This window comes from Trachinotus anak, unplaced genomic scaffold, assembly GCF_046630095.1.
Source record: "Trachinotus anak isolate AG129_WGS33_773 ecotype Australia unplaced genomic scaffold, CSIRO_AGI_Tana_v1 ptg000012l, whole genome shotgun sequence".
In the NCBI taxonomy this organism is placed as follows: Eukaryota; Metazoa; Chordata; class Actinopteri; order Carangiformes; family Carangidae; genus Trachinotus; species Trachinotus anak.
Genome location: NW_027273863.1, coordinates 4,984,459 through 5,001,808, shown reverse-complemented (window position 1 = coordinate 5,001,808; position 17,350 = coordinate 4,984,459). Strand labels below are relative to the sequence as shown.

General features: G+C 39.7%; 1 protein-coding gene across 10 annotated transcripts in view; it reads left to right on the top strand.

Moving 5' to 3' along the window:
* ctnnd2b (catenin (cadherin-associated protein), delta 2b) overlaps positions 1-17,350 on the top strand; it is a 187,592-nt gene that overhangs the window by 161,069 nt on the left and 9,173 nt on the right. For 6 of the 10 annotated variants that reach the window (XM_071491650.1, XM_071491652.1, XM_071491648.1 and 3 more), the window contains 7 exons: positions 777-894; positions 3,385-3,567; positions 8,234-8,407; positions 9,921-10,071; positions 12,855-13,113; positions 15,354-15,447; positions 15,669-15,795. In XM_071491650.1, the coding sequence (XP_071347751.1) occupies positions 777-894; positions 3,385-3,567; positions 8,234-8,407; positions 9,921-10,071; positions 12,855-13,113; positions 15,354-15,447; positions 15,669-15,795 (1,106 nt within the window). The remainder of the gene's footprint in view (positions 1-776; positions 895-3,384; positions 3,568-8,233; positions 8,408-9,920; positions 10,072-12,854; positions 13,114-15,353; positions 15,448-15,668; positions 15,796-17,350) is intronic. The other 4 variants (XM_071491658.1, XM_071491656.1, XM_071491653.1 and 1 more) reach the window with 1 other exon arrangement.

Sequence of the window (17,350 nt, the reverse complement as noted above, 5' to 3'; positions counted from 1 at the left end):
GTCGCAATGTAAAATTTTTGTGCAAGGCCAGGAGAGACTGTCAGTCTTCTTGTTAATAGTCTTGTTTGATTACAGGGGTTATGGTTAAGGTCAGTGTCTCAGCATTAATATGGCCATTAAAATGCCACAGTGTGCCAATGTTTGTCTTGAGTATATTTTTCAACAGTCCTCCTACTCTCAGTTGCTCAAGTTTTTGTTTGTGTCAAGCCGTCTGTCTTGACACGGCATCCATGTTGACGCTAAAGGAACAAGCATTAATGAAGCCACCAATAATGTACTGGATGTGACACGTTGACCTTTGCTCACGCCTGTCACGCTGACAGACAAACTCATTTAATGCTTGCAGTCTCCACAGCGCCTAATGATAACAACTGTCATGATAGGAAAAAGCCAATGCAAGGCCAATGGAGTATTTGGACATTAACTAAATGCATGATGATTATGTGTAATACTGTACTGGTTGTTCATTTGTGTGATAAAATGTGTTGAAATGTGTCATATTGCACACATTTGTTTGAGGTGAAATTTGTGATAGTTGTTATTAAAGAGCTGGAAAGCAAATGCAACTAATGGAGTTTTGGCAGTTTGGTGCCATTTCTCACAGACACTGAGGGCAAGAGCATCTCCTCGCCATCTTCAACAGTTTGAACACTCAGCCTCTCTCTCCTCTCTGTCACATGGACATGCAGTAGCACATATCCATATGCTTGTTCAGTCTTTCTTTCAGTTAATTGATGAGGTGTGTGTGTACCTCTGTGTGTGTGTTTGTATAACAGGAATGTGAGTTCGGCAGGCGAAGAGGCCCGTAGGAGGATGAGGGAGTGTGAGGGCCTGACAGACGCCCTGCTCTACGTCATCCAGACTGCTCTGGGGAGCAGTGAGATTGACAGCAAGGTAGCTCACACAAACACATGCACATACACATACATACAATCAACTGCCATGTACACACAGTCTTCAAAGTAGCCTCCAGCTCATGTACACACAAAATTACCTGTGTGTGTGTGTGTCTGCATGTATATGTGTGTATCCTTGTTCAAGATCTAAAATTTAAGTGGTTATTTTTCCTTTGCAAACATGTTTCAGGATGATTACAATGTAAAAATTATCTTTAATTTACATACATTTGAATGAGTTATCTTTGCCTTTGCAGACTGTATGTGTACACTGCATATGCATACTAATTTCTAAAAGTTGTTTACCTGTGGTTCATATGTAAATGACCAAGGCTTGCAGGACACAAACTACACACTGTAAAAAATGTAAAGCCCGGTTTTGTTTTTAGACTCACAGCATTTACATTAAACATCCTTTTTTTTTTTGAAGTCATATTTTCTATTGAAAAGAGATGCCACTGGCATTAACATCACTAATCAATGAGCAATATCTTGAAACAACAAACTACATGTTTCAAAGCAGAAGAGCTCTTTGCACATCTGGTCAGTGAGGCAGGTGTGTAGGAGCAGGATGAATTGATCCGAAGTAGCAATTTAAAAAATCCTACACACTGTCTGACTTGCACTAAGTTGTTTATTTAAAACGTTTCAGTGCTAGGCTTTTGTCAGGCAAATGGTTTTTGACAATGAGGAGCCATCTTAAATAGGGGTAGCTGTAAGCCAGCAACAAATCGCCTCTACCCACATCCAATGAGAAAAAAACTATTAACAGACATCAATTCACGATATAACTACTTACAATTTCCTCATATTTTAAGTTTATCCGGTGTTTTATTTGAAGTGTCCATATCCATAAAAGATATATTTTTATAAGATATATATAAATGTAGTTTTACATCTCCTTTCTCAGGCTTCTCTCTGGAGCTAGTAACAACAGGAGAGTGAGCCAATCAGAGGAGAGTCTCTGAGCCTATCTTCTGATTGGTTAACTGTCTTCTGAGTGATCAACAATTGTGTTGGGGGTATGGCTGAGAGCAGCGACTGCTTTGTTGTGACATCATGAAGTTACAGAAGTCTTGACGGCTCGTTTTAAGGCTTGGTTTGTGAATACAGGCTGTGTGCATTTCTCTCTGATACTTTCACAGTATTAATATAGAACCTAGACCTCCTTTATAATCACAAAAGACATGGACATCTCATTTTATACAATATGGGAAGTTTAATATAAAATGAATGCTTCAGGCAAATACATACTTAAAAAATGTTCAAAGATCCATTCTCAAATGTTACAGGTTAAATGAGTAGATTACCCTGTAGGGATAATTACATATTATGAAAAAACAATATCAATATATTAGTAAATATCATAAATGAATAAATAAACACAATCTCACGAAATTGGGCAAAAATATTTAAGTTTAGTCAATAACCAAGTATACCTCTACCATATCATGTCTGTAAGTAGGTCCTCAAAGAAACATCCTCCAGGCCCCAGAAAGCTAAAAAATAATCATTAGCAGGCTGTACCTTAAGTACCTTAAGATGGCATATAGAAAAACCATCATTCATCAGTGTACTTCAGCCCTACACAATACAGATTATCAGCCCCTAGGCTCCAAAGATTCATGCTGCATCAAAAGCACATATAAATGGACTCAATAATCAGGTTGCATGAGAAAAAGAGCCTGAGGATGAAAGTCCAGCACTGAAACATTGCAAATAAATGACAAATTATTGCAAGTGTGTGGGAAGTACAGGTCTGTCACTAGCTACACCACCGTTTTTTTTTTCCAAAAATTTCAAAATATTAATAAAAAAGACTAAAGCTATTGAGTGTACATGCAAAAATACAGAATAAAATCATGAGCTGGCCCATCTTGTCATTTTTTACAGTGGACCATATACTACTCAACCCAGATGGCCAGTGACACAGAAACATCACTAGAGAGTGTGTGTGTGCTTTTATGTGAGCCTGTGAGCATCCATGTGAATCTGTTTTGTGTGCATGTGCTCATACGCTGTATGTGCGTCCTGTGTAAATGTGTGTAAAAGTGTTTGAGTGTTTGACTGCATTGCCAGTGTGTATGAGAGTGTGCTGTGTGTGTTGGTGTGTTGAGGGGAGGCTCTTCACAAGGAGATGTGAAGTTTTTAATCCGCAGAAATCCTTCACAAGTTCAAAGTCTGTGACTGCATAGCCACTAACAACAATAGGATTAGCGAGTGTATGCATGTGTGTTTGTCTACACTAGGCACACATCGTGTGTATGTGTATGTGTGTATATATTTGGGTTTATGAAATGCATAAACAGTCTGCAGTATCGTCATATAGTTTGTGTGTGCCTGTCTACTCTATTACTTTAAGTGTGTTTGTCTGTTCGCCTGTCTGCCATCTGTCCCTCCTTCATCTCTACATCTGTTCTTCTCCACACTTCTCTCCTTTTCATCTCTATTCCTGTCTTCTCTTCTTTTCTTGCCCTCTCTCCATCAGACCGTAGAGAACTGTGTGTGCATCCTGAGGAACTTGTCGTACCGTCTGGCTGCAGAGACATCTCACAGCCAGCAGGGGGGGTCGGAGGAGCTGGACGGTCTGTTATGTGACACTGGCGGGAAGGACGCAGAGAGTTCTGGATGCTGGGGCAAGAAGAAGAAGAAAAAGAAGGGGCACGACCAGGTGAGAGGAAAGAAGAAGGAAGTCTTCATTTCCATTCTTTCATTTTCAGCTCTTTTTCATCTCAATGTCCACTTCTCTTGATTTCTTTCTTGATTCAGTCAAATATTGATGCTTCACCTCAGCTAGCTAGTTCAGGTGATACTGGAGATTCACTAGGTTTCTTGTTTGAATAGGGGATTCAGAAAATACTAGTTTCTTGCTGTTACCAGACAAAATTGAGACTGCTGTGATTTAAACCGCGCCTCAGATTCTGAGATGAAAATCTAGAAAAGCTGATGATTGGTTTGGCCCGAGCTGACGGCTGCTGTCCTCTACTTGCCTGTACAAAAATATTTATTTATTTATACCGTGTATCCCCTGAGCTCCCCCAGACATATTCAAGGAGCAATACTTAGACTGTGGTTTTGAGAGATACCTTTATTCCAAAACTTCCAAACTTTTGCACAAAAGTAAATGTGTTCTGCAACGGTGAAGACTCAGAGGAAAAAAAGTGACTGGACGCAGATTTGCTGTGAGCAGCATAAATTCAGGGAAAGACATGAAAGTTGAAATGTTTCAACTCTATGAAAAGTTTCCCAGATAGCAAGATACTGTACATCTGGTCTATAGCTATGTTTCTTCTGGCCCAGTGTACGGGTTGGACCACAATCATCTTTGAATTTGGCCTTTATTTTGATCTCAACTACACACCTGAACAACCACCTCTGTGGTAGTTCCTGCTACAGTAGGTGTTTCCAGGACCACATTGTGCCTTGATGAAACAATGCACAGACTCACAATGTGAAAACAGTAGCAGCCGTGCTGTTGCTCTGGGTAATAAGAAAACAATACATGGAAACAGATCTCTCAGGAAGTGAACTAGTTTGTTACCCAGCAGTATAGCAGAGTGTGTAAATTATTGTCTCAATGCTTAACATGCCTGCAAGCTGCAGGGCTCGTGAGAGATGGGAGAGTCTGGAAAGACTCTTATCAAAGGAGGCACCAACAAGAAGGGACATGGCAGCCAGATACAGAGGCGGCAGATGGATGTGCTCATTGTGGACTATAATAAACTGCTGCTCATGTACATTGTTAGCTCAGTGGTACATGTTCTTGACGTTACCGAGTATCATTTGTTTCCTCTGTCAGACATTTTGGTTTATATTGATTATGCTCTTCTGCGGTATAGATTTCACCAATGGAACTATGACAAAAAATATTCTTGGTGAACTATCGAAAACAAATTAAAACTGAATAAAAAGAACCTCTGAAAACATGAACTAAGACATAATTTTTATATTTTTCACCAATGAACAAAAACTAAGCAGTGATATGTAAGACAGGCGAATGGACAAATGAGCTAATTACTATATTAATGTAAAATCTTACTTGCCTGCATGCAGCGCAATCACACTGTCACTTTGCATCACCAGCTGTGCCCACCCTTACCACTGCATCGCAAACCGCGGCTCCTGTCTCCTAGCAACCTTGACAACACATGACTTTTTTTCACAAAAAATTGAGGTTTTAAAGCCTTTGATTTTAACAGTTCTTCTATTAGCTGTTGAACTAAGCTGAAACCCAAAATCTACATTTAAAAGTGAAATCCTGTTGATTGCTTTCAGCGTTCAATGCTAGGTTGGGCCATGAAGCATCCATCTGCTGGACCCTTTGTTGCCCAGGAAAAAAAGGCTGCATTTCTCAGCTGCATTTGAAGGAGCCTTTGAAACAGGATAGCCTAATTGTATCACTGTGACACAATCGGTGTTAAAATGCTCTGTGAGGTTTCCAGTTTAAAAACATTTGCCCAGTTCACCCTTGGTTCTAGTCTCGAATGAATATTCATGAATGCAGTACAGCTTTCTTTGAAATTCATGATGTCAGCTACTTTGACGTGACATTCACCAACCACCTGGATTATTTAGAGTCACGTCCATGACTCACAATACATATATCAAGAAAGGCTTAATGATGTGGCACAAATGTGAATCTTCTTAGATTAGATGTTAACACATGCTACCAGGTTATTACACAGCAGCATCAGAAGATTATGGCTTTACCGACAGATTCAACCGATTTTCACTTCCTGTACATGACTACCTGTGCTCAGACTCAAAAATACCAAGCTGATTTAGTGTTTCACTCTGGATTTCCTGGCTGTGTCCATCTGTTGCCAACAGGCAGAGTTTCATCCTGCCTTTGGTTAAGAAAATGAACGCTCTTTTAGTTGAAGAATTGGCAAAAACCAAACAGCTTCCTTGGAGTAGGCTCTAACCTCTGTCATGCTAATAAGCAATCAGCATCCCATTCTGGTTGAGTGGAAGACGCCTTTTACAACTTCTAGTGAAGCTGTGGGGATTGAAAACCCAACACTTCCGGGGGATCGGGGTGAATTGCTCATTAGCCCTGCATGCTGTTTTTTCTCCCTTTCATTTCTAGCAAAGACAGAGAAAGGAGATTTAAAAAAAATGGTAATGATGAACCAGGCCTTTTGTCGAGTGAAGCCTCTGAAAATTTTTTGTGTATCCAGGCAGAACTAGAGGGATGAGTGATCTTAAAGCTAACCCTGGGATCAGGAAATAAAGGGACAAATCATAACCTCTCTATGATAATGATACGTAACCCCTCCCCTCACCCCTCAATCTGTCTGTCTCCACTCCAGTGCAGCTGTGGGTGATTACCATGAAGTGGCGATTGGGGAGCTTGTTGGAGAGGGCAAAACTCCATCAACTGTGGGGTAATTAGAGGAGAGGAGAGCAGAGGAGAGGGAAGAGAGGAGAGGAGAATTGGGGTAAAGTGGAGGATAGAAAATACAAAAGGATGAGACTGAGAAAAAAGGAAGTAGTAGACTAACAAGGTCAAAGACAAACAGGGAATCAAAGGAAGACAACAACATAAAACGTGATTTAATTTCAATGCAGTTTGTTGGAGATTTTACAGAGCCTTAACAGATGTCATGTGGGATTATGTCACTGCAGATGGAAGGAGGATGGGAGGTGATATTTTTCTATACTAAACAAACGTGGGATAAAATTATGCAATGACAAGAAGGGAGCATATGACATAAATACACCTATAGACAGAGCACAGGCTAAAGTGTAATTGAAGATAGACATACAGCTAAAAAGACTACAATACTAAAGAAAGGAAAGCATCACATAACATAAACATATAGCTATTATGTACAGGAAAACTACTTTTGCTTTGTATATGAGGTGGCTTCGGTCTATTGACTGTTAGTTGTCCGCCCCTCCTCCCTGTTGCTATGCCTATCTAGCCTGTCATTTATTGTGCAACACATTCGCTGTTTACGATATTAAAAATGGCAGATTTACAGCTTTTTAAACAATTGGTCTTGTTTCAGGCAGAGGCAGGCTTCTCATGTCTAGCCAGCAGCTGTCATTTTTTTCAGCTAAAACTTGTTACCAGTAGGTTTTAACAGCTATAGCTACCTAGCTAATTAAGCTAACGTTAGCTTCATCAGATGGTTGATGTTGGTGGTCAACTTTTTAATGCTTCAAGCAGAACAAGAGTCCTGTAAAAGACTGAAATATGGACTTAATGGCTGCCTACATAATATCATGCTGAAAGACTGAGGCTGAAACTGCATGACTCAGACAAAAATTCAACAATATGATGAACCATGGACAAGACACATAGATAAAACGGCAGCATTGTTCTTGTATTGCACTTTAGAGCTAATAAATGTTATGACTGTAATTATGACAAGAAAAATGTAATGTCCCCCTGTTGTTTCATTCTAACCTGCTTGGACAGGCAAGACAGAGGCTAGTTTTATGCTTAGGCCTAATTGTTCACATTTTCAATGAGAATGTTTTCACTTTCTTCAATACAAGAGAAGGGGTTTTTAACAAACACACACAGATTTTCTGGTATCACTTCATGTGTGTCGAATTGTGTAAAATAACAAAATGTTCTAATCAAAGATCAGTAATCTATCATTATGCATTACATGGAACCAGACAAAACAAAACCCTGCCATAGAACAAGTAATTAATTTGGACCACAAAAATTTGTAAATGATAACATGTTATAATTTATTATTCATTTGAAAGTCCATAACAAAAATACTGAGTTATTGGCCAGCCCCACTGTGTAGTCCTGGATGAAGAGCAGGCTGACACCAGTGATCCTCTGTGAGATTTGCATTTGAAAGTGTAGTGTTCTCTGTATATCTAAAAGAAAGGGGAATGTATAGCAATAAATCTAATATCTTGTCCAGAGTACTAACTAATGGTGCAAATGAAGTTTTTTTTAATAATGTGCCTACTCACATTATACTTTTACTCATCAACACACTGTTGTCAGTTATCAGTCCCTCTGATCTGAATTATGACTTAATTATATTGCAGATTCACTAAGAAATTTCTAGTGTTCAGGAGCCACCATTTTCACAGCTATTGATGTACAATATGGATTTGTCTTTTCCAAATGCACCATTGATGCAGGAGAAAATGTCAGATTTCATTTACAGAGGAGATACAACATGCACAAATAGATGAATGCCAGCTTATTTATACACTGCTTATGAATAGTAAACCTTCTCTCTCTCCTTTCGTGCTCTTGCCTGAGGGGACCTTGCTGGCACCCTACCACCGTCAAACCCCGCCCCTCACACAGAATTCAGAGTGCTTCTCTATCTTGAATTATGTCTCTTTTTCCGCAGTGGGACGGTGTCGGCCCATTTCCAGACTTGGCGGAGCCCCCGAAAGGCATCCAGATGTTATGGCACCCCACCATCGTCAAGCCCTACCTCACACTGCTGTCTGAGTGTTCCAACCCAGACACCCTGGAGGGAGCAGCTGGGGCTTTGCAGAACCTAGCTGCTGGCAGCTGGAAGGTAAGGAATCAGTACTGTGGCTGTATCATTGTGATACTAAAGGGCATCTGCAGAGGTGAACTGAAATTCCAGTGGGTGCCAGAAGGCATTTTAAGGGAGAAATTTCAGCGCACAGCAAATTTTTTGTGCTGTGTGATAGAAAACCTCACCTACTTGCCCTTTAAAATTTCCTCAAGCATGAGTGTCTGCTTCTCTCTGAAATTATCACGTTTATGTTATGGAACCTAAAAGACTCAAGTCATAAATACATTTCATAATAATAAAAGTATCATGTTTTTGTCAGTGTGTTACAGATAATGACTTGAATTAAACGGGAGATGATTGCTTTATGTTTTATATTAATCTGTTATTGTCTAGCCTCATGGAATTTTTAAATGTGTCGATCAGTATTTCTCAAACTTTTTCAGACCAAGGAACACTTACGGTAAATATTAAAATAAAACTTATTGACCACCTAACTCCCCAAACATCCCCAAAACCAAAAGGGTTTACTACTTCAATAGTATTGTGGTAAGTTTGCATGGAAAAATGTCAGCTGGGATGGTTTTAAATATCAACTACCTGCGTCGACAGTCAGTTACATTGTTGAAGTCCAACAACACTTCAAACCAGCCTCTTCAGTACTGTTTGAATTTACACAAGTTGATTTAATATTGAAAAGAATACATATCCTCGCTACTGGGCGGACAATTTGAGAAACACTACATTTAAAGCATGATATTTTAACAAATCTTCTCTCAGACCACAGGGGGTTGCTCGACCACTCTTTGAGAAAGGCTGCTGTCGACAGTCAGGATGTGAACAGCATCAAAATCTTGGGCAAATTCTACAATAATCCTGCATTTATCTCATGAAATAGATATAACGTAGAAAATCCTAGTGAATACAGTATTAGTCAGTTTAACAAAAATACGTCTTACTTGCTGTTTCCAGAGCTTTCAGTCACATCACATGGCCATCCTCAGGATGAGTAGCTTACATGATAACAACAAAACAAAACATTTTTTTGTCTGAAAGCTTTTTCAAAGGTCAAGAATAAACTGTCATGTCCGTCATGTGTCACAGTATGGTGGCCACAAATATTTGAAATATTTGAATCCTAATGATTTGGCGATCCACTGACTCCTCTGTCATCTATTGTCAAAATCAGATTAAAAAATTCCACATAATAACTATTTCAGCAGCTACTTGATTAGACCCAGATTTTGAACATTCATTCGAACATGTATGCTGATGACTTAATCCTGTGACTTTTCCTCTAGCATCACCATCAAGTCAAGATTTTAATTGAAAATTAACATCAATAAATGACAAAGTGCAGTGGTGTTCAACAGCTGTGATAATACATCATGTCACATAAATTTCCAGGATAAGCGACACACACTATCCTATACTGGACAACAATAATAAGGACAAAAATAAGCTAAAAAAGGAAGGTACGTGCATATTAAAACAAACGTCTGATATCATCTCTGTCCACTTCCTTCTCCATACCTCACTGCATCCTGCCCAGTGGTCGGTGTATATTCGGGCTGCAGTGCGTAAGGAGAAGGGCCTACCGATCCTGGTGGAGCTGCTGAGAATAGACAACGACCGGGTGGTGTGTGCCGTGGCCACCGCACTCAGAAACATGGCTCTGGACATCAGGAACAAGGAGCTCATCGGTGAGTAGTTAATACACAACAAACGAAAAGAGTCTTGTCACGTTTGCGGTAGAAACTGAAACCAAATGCAGACAACACAAAAAGGGGGTTAATGTAAAATAAACATGAAAAACACATGGGAAGTCATTTCAAAATAAAACAGGAAGTAAACAAAGGTCCAAAGATAAAAAACTCCAACAAAGTCAGAGAAGGGTAGATCATGACAGGTGTAATTACACAAAGAGAACTACACAGTCTGGAAAAAATCTGACACAAGAAATAGTCAGTGCCAGTGGGTTATTGCATAATTTCCAACTTTATTCAAGCACTTTTGTTGAGTGTTATTTTCTTGACTAGTGGAGTAATGTGCTTAATTCTGCCTTAATTGAAGATAATGGCACTGAAATCAAGAGCAGTTATCTTGACCCACTTGCAGAATTACTCACTGGCTTTAATGCATTATATGAGACTTGTTAAAGTGGACATATTCAGCAGTGTTTTTTTAACACAGCTGTTAAGATGTCATTTGGGTAGAGGATTATTGCTGTTAGGAATGGCACCCTGGCAGTGGGTTTGTGGATTTGTCTTTGTAAAAGAAAAGAGATAAATGGCTTTATAATAGCTTGTCCTCTGTGTGCAGATAGTTTCCCTCTTTGAGCAGATAGCAGTGTTGCTTTGACTGATCGTTTGATGCTTGATTTTCCTTGGAGACAAGTGATGTTTTGTGCTTTTCTGTTGGTCCCCATAGCAACAACAACATGCCTCCATCCACTTTGTCTGATGCTCGAGGCTCTAAGCTATGTTTGTCTATGTATGTGTGAATGCAACCACTCATGTGTATAATGTATGTAGGTTGTAATGTCAGTCTTATATTACGCTGCCACAGGACATGCATGTATATTTTGACAGGACATATTTTGCCCTGGCCTCACTTATGTTGTGTTAACACGATGAAATTGAGTTAGAGACACAGCATTTTGTGTAGCTGAGCCCTCAGAGCTAACAATCATCAATACTGTCTGCACAGATACGTCCGCTGTGAGCCAACTGTTGATTTACTGCTGCAATGTCACAGACCAGATTGAGAGCTTCACTTTCACTGCTTGTATGTTTGTAATAATGTGAATATTGCCAATACTGTGAGTATATGATGATAGTTAAATTAAACTGTTTACATGGTTCGATTACGTTTGATAACTTACTGTAATACGCTAATTTATAAGTGTGAATTGCTTTGATTATCTGGAGGGAACTGTGTTTTCTATTGCTGAAACTGAGAAAGTCAGTAAGAGAGTTGAACTCAGTGAGTGTGTTTATTAGTTGGAGACAATAATCTTCTTTTAAATCCTTATTTGGCAGCTTGTTGTGTTTCACACACACTTGTTTAAGTTTCACGTAGACTTAAGCTTTCTGCTTATTATGGGAACTGTCAGGTTTCTATCTATAATATTATAAGGCCTAGACCTTACCCTGTAAAGAGATAATGTGTAATATGATTTGGCACTCCATAAATGAAATTGAATTGAACTTTGTCTGTAAATGTTACAGTTACATTGCTCACATACATAATCAGGTCTTGCAATATGTGTAGAATAATTTCTGTGGACAATCGTCTGCAAGGGGCGGTGGTTAGCGCTGTCGCCTCACAGTGTTCGAACTGTGGCCTTTCTGTGTGGAGTCTGTGTCAGTCTATGTTCTCCCCATGTGGGTTCCCTCTGGGTACGCCGGCTTCCCCCCACAGTCCATGTTGGGTTGATTGGTGACTCTAAATTGCCCATAGGTGTGTGAGTGTGTGTGGTTGTTTGTCTCTATGTGTCAGCCCTGCGATAGACTGGCGACCTGTCCAGGGCGTACCCCGCCCTCGCCCGAAGTCAGCTTGGCTCCAGCCCCCGCAAGTTGCAAGTTGTCAATAAATATACATAGTGTTGTTCTTATATTTAGTATTGGTTTGCTCCTATAATTAAAACAATCCGCAGTAGATGCTTCAAACACCAGCAGGATTTTTACAGCAGAGGAAACACATGTAGTGTGGAAGCGAACTGTCAGTGGGTCATGATGGACCCCTACCCCCACCGCCCCAGAGGGATGACCCAATCAAAATGAGGGGCAGAGAGCAGAGTGGACAAGATTGCCTCACAGCAGTTTTCAGGTGTCATGGGAAATGTAGTCAGTTGGTGTTGGATCACATGACCGTGTCGCCATCAGCTGTCTGACAGCCACGGAGCCAGGCTGTATTTTTACTTCCCTAGCGGCAGCTGGACAGAACATCAGGATTTTTGTTTTATTCTAAAAGGAGGGTAGTTTAAATTTCAGAAGGGGGAGCAGGGGGCGGGTCCTCATCCCAAATCTATATTAATATATTCATATATTCATATATATTATGTCACACAACCAGGATCAATATATAAGTTCTTTACATACCTTAATATTAATGTCTGATACTATCTTTCCAAAGAGCTCATGTTTTTGTACCAGCTGGTCCTTTCCACCTTCATTATATTCTGTTTCACATCAGAAAGCAAAAGTGTATAATGTAAAGTTAACCTATAATATAATTCAAGTTCAGCCAACTTTATCTACTAATGGATGAATGAAGTTAGAAGAAAATAAAAACTGACTCAGTTGTAGCTTTCTATGCATTCATGTTAGATAAAAGTACTGACAAAACAACATAAAACATCAAATCTGATCAAAATGTGCATAACAAAAGATCAAATGGTTTTTATTTTTATTCTCATTTCCACTTTCTCTCTCCTCCTTTCCATCTCCACACCCCCGCTCTCTCTTTTCTACCATGCCCTCAGGTAAATACGCCATGAGGGACCTGGTGCACCGTTTGCCTGGAGGCAGCAACAACAACAACAGCACCAGTGGTGGAGGAGGAGGCGGAGGGGGAGCCAACAACAGCGGTCTGGTGGGGAAGACCATGTCGGACGACACCATCACGGCTATCTGCTGCGCGCTGCACGAGGTCATCACCAAGAACATGGAGAATACCAAGGCTCTGAGGGACGCCGGTGGCATCGAGAAGCTCATCGGCATCGCCCGCAGCAAAGGAGACAAGTAAGCCGAATGGGAGGATGTTGATGGATGGAAGAGAGTTTATAGGAAGAGGATGATAGTTGTGAATTTATCCTTTTTTTGATAATACATTGTATTAAAAAGGATTAAAAGTTTAAAGCTGAAAATTGTAGACCCTTACTTTACAACCATTGTAAGATGTGACTAAAGACTACAGTACCCATAAACCTTAAAGGCAACATCTTGGTATGACCTTGTAGCTACAATCAAAAACAAAACACTGCATCATAGTTGCTGAATTCAGTCTAAAATAGAATTGATTTGAATTGCAATCACCAGAATTGTAAGCTCTGTAATCGGATCTAATCATACGTATAATCAATACAAAAAAGCAGAATAAATCTCACACACAACAGACATCACACCAAACATGACAATTATACTCATCAGCATTATCATCCTTAAAACGCAGTCACAACAGCTTAAAATGTACAGCTGGATGGGAGATAATGTGTATTTAATTGTCTCCGCATGTAGAAGGTTGATTGTGAGATGCCCACCTCTGCATATTAATGCTCGTTAGGCAGCTTGCTGTTGTAGAAGAAAGATACATTTGGTTATTTACTCATTAGCACATAGCAAGACGGTAGCGCAGTGTGACACATGGTGAATGGGGGGATTTAAGAAAGAGATATTTAAGCATGGATATATGGAGGCTAATTGGTAGAGTTGGCCAAGAGGAGCATTTAAGCAAATTGGCTGTGGAATAAGAAATGGTTGGAACACGGCTGTGGTTGTGACAGGGTGGAGAAATCATGCAACAGAGAGGCAGGGGTGAGGAAGGAGGAAGAGGAGGTGAGAGTGGGCTTGTTTTGGAGCTGAGAGTCACTAATCAAAAAAGTCAGCAGAAAATAAGGCCCATAACAAAGCTTGGCCAGTTAGTTCCCCAGTGTCTACTTTCACGGTCTGTTTACCAGCACACCTACATTTTTTAGCATTTGTTGTATTTGATAGTTTGACAGTGGAGTGAGACAGGAAACATGTGAAGAGAGCAGGAGCATTGACCAGCCAGTTTTAAAGTAGAGACATTGCAGTTACTTTGAATGTATCAATTTTGACTAATATGTTTATGAAAACGATTAAATGAATTTATTATTTATTATATTTGTATGTGATTTGAGGTGGTTAAACCTGATCAAACTGTATGAATTCCACTGGGGTCAAAACCTAAAATGGCAAAGAAAATAAGGAATAAAAATATTAAAATTAAAATTTACTCTGGCTAACCATGACACTCTAACTAGCTAGCTCTTAAAGGATCTATTTGTAAGTTTTTCTATTGCTGCATAGCCAACGTTAGCATTAACAGCTGTTTACTCACTAGTCTAGAGGAAATATCGTGAGTTCAGCATCAAACTTTATTCCTTTACTCACCAACATCTGTCTCCAGAGGTGGAAAGCAACATCATTGTTAATTCTTGTCAAGCGACAGTCACCACCACCCGCTCCCGGCAAGAAATCTTGTTTGGCAGCAGAGAAAAACTTACAAATATAAATAGCTGAACTTGGCACAGTTGCTTTAGCATCTAGTTTTAAGCTCTGTTTTGTCATTACTGCAAAATTAAAAAGCTATTTTCACAAAGAGATGTCAAAAATTCAGATTCAGGTCCTGACCACTAACTGTTTCCACATATGTAGGGATGAATAACAAATGACAACTTTGGTTTCAACTTCCATCCAAATGTTGCACTAATTTTCTCCCATAGTCCATGAAGAATCATGGGCTAAAACTAATTTGTGTCCTAGAAAGACTAAAAATGGACCATGGATAGAATAAGTTTCCTGCTTTGCATCACTGCAAGGGCAGGGTTTGCAATCACAGAATCCAAAACAATAATGTTTGCCAAAATGACTCGAAGAAATAAAGTTTAATTTCCTTGACGCTGATAAGGCCATATGAGCCAATTAGACCCACAGCCATTAGTCAGCTGAGTCAAACCCTGGAGGACACAGAATGAAATATTGGCCAATCAATCAATCAGCCAAGCAATTATGCAATTTGGCCCGCAAACAATTTAAGTGTCATATTTAAGAAGATGAAGACATTTTCATTCTGCATCTTTGGTTGTCTTTCCTCTTTAAAGGTTACAGTGAGCTGATGTTTTACATACAGGTTTCGTGTTTGTAGTTGTAGGAATGTCTGTCTCTCCATTACTATGAATTGCAATCATCAAAGCAAAGGACGGTCGAGCTTTATACTGTATGTGTTTTTCTCTCTGCTGAATTCCTAGACATAGTCCTAAAGTGGTGAAAGCAGCATCTCAAGTCCTGAACAGCATGTGGCAATACAGAGACCTCCGCAGCCTCTACAAAAAGGTAAAGTCCACATGGCTGAGTGTGCTCTGGCTGTATGAACACTGAATATTTCATTTATGTTGATGTTTCAGTAAATATCTCTGACAGACTGGAAATTGAAAATTAGCGAGGATACCTTTGTAAGATATATAAATGGTGTATTATCTCTAACACCGTCTCTCATCTCTTCTCTCCCTCTCCCTCTTCCTCTTTCTCTCCCCGTCGGCTCTTCTCTCTCTCAGGACGGCTATTCTCAGTATCATTTCGTCGGCTCTTCCTCCACGATAGAGAGAGACAGACAGCGACCTTATTCTTCCTCTCGTACTCCGTCCATCTCTCCTGTACGGACCTCACCAAACAATCGATCAGGTGAGTCTACCTACCGCCCCACCTCCCACTCTCTTGTCTTTTCTTTTGTCCTCTATAATTCTTGCCATCACTATGGTCCAGTCAAACAAACACCACCGGCTTAAGTCTTCTTTAACCTTCACACTATGGCGGCTACTGAATTATTCTGCTGTCAAGTGAAATCCTTGCACTGTACCTCCTAAAAAAGTTCCCCGCCCTTGCATTGTTGAAATTATTGTTTGACTAATATGATCCTTGCAAGGCCTCAGTATTTGTGGACTGATGGTAATATCCTCTGACGTTCGCTATCCTTGAATTTTACCAAACTTATGTCAAAAACCTTGAAGACAAATATAGGATCACATGAGCCAAATTTCTGGCTTCTGAAACTGACTGTGGAACAATAATAACATCCAGTGAAACCAAAGGTAACAATGATAATAAAATAATATTCATGGAATATGATCTAAATGTTTCAGTAGTACTAAATTAGGTTAAAAGATTCCCAGAAACATCAAGAAAAGCCCCCTTCAGACATGGAACATGGAACATCATCTGTCTGTTAAAGTAATGGCTTCTTGTCATTCAGGCATAGGTCTCTGTTATTTAAATTTTTCTATTTTATTATTATTATTTGGCTCCTGGCGCTTGAGAGGAATCAGAATCAGAATCAGAATCAGAATCAGAATCAGTTTTATTGCCAAGTATGTTTTCACATACAAGGAATTTTTTCTGGTGATTGGTGCAATTGATCAGCAACAGTGGGGCTCTCTAGCCTTGTTGATGAGGCTAATAGCAGATGGGAAGAAGCTATTTTTGTGGCGAGAGGTTTTGGTCCTGAAGGACCGCAGCCTCCTGCCAGAGGGGAGTGTCTCAAAGAGTTTGTGTCCAGGGTGGGAGGAGTCAGCTACAATCTTCCCTGCACGCCTCAGAGTCCTTGTCCTTGAATCGGTTGTTGAAAAGTTTAATTAAATGAAGGAAGAGCAGTGTGTTCTCTTTTCCCACAGAGTGCATTAATGATGGATTATAAACCTTATTTTGCTGTTGAAACCGTACTTAATGACCATCATGGGTATGATAGTTTCTCGCCCCTGCTTCTCATCGAATAAATCAGCTTCGTATAACTTAATAGAGAATTTCTGCTGCTTATTTTTAAGTCCAACAGTACATGAGCATTGAATGACAAGATGCTATGAAAACTGCTTAGCTGGATATTCAACATTTCATCGTAGGGAGGGAGTGCTACTTAATGTGGTTATTAAAGTTTTTTTAAGCACTTTTTCCCAGCCCCATTTTTATAGACCAATTGACCCAAGAAGAATCTCTTCAATGACTTTACACTCGCTCATTCACAATGTTTAATGGCTTATTAAGACAGGACAAGAGATTATAATGTAATAGATTTATTACAGTGCTCTTAGTAAGGCATGATGTGCATGTTTTATTTTGTGCTGCTGTAGCTTTTACATTAATCTGACAGCACCAGCCTCGTAAAAAAAAAACTGTTAGACGTCCACTGACAATTAAAATATAACTAACAAATAGAGTAGAGTTACTCCAAAAAAAGGACAGAAAC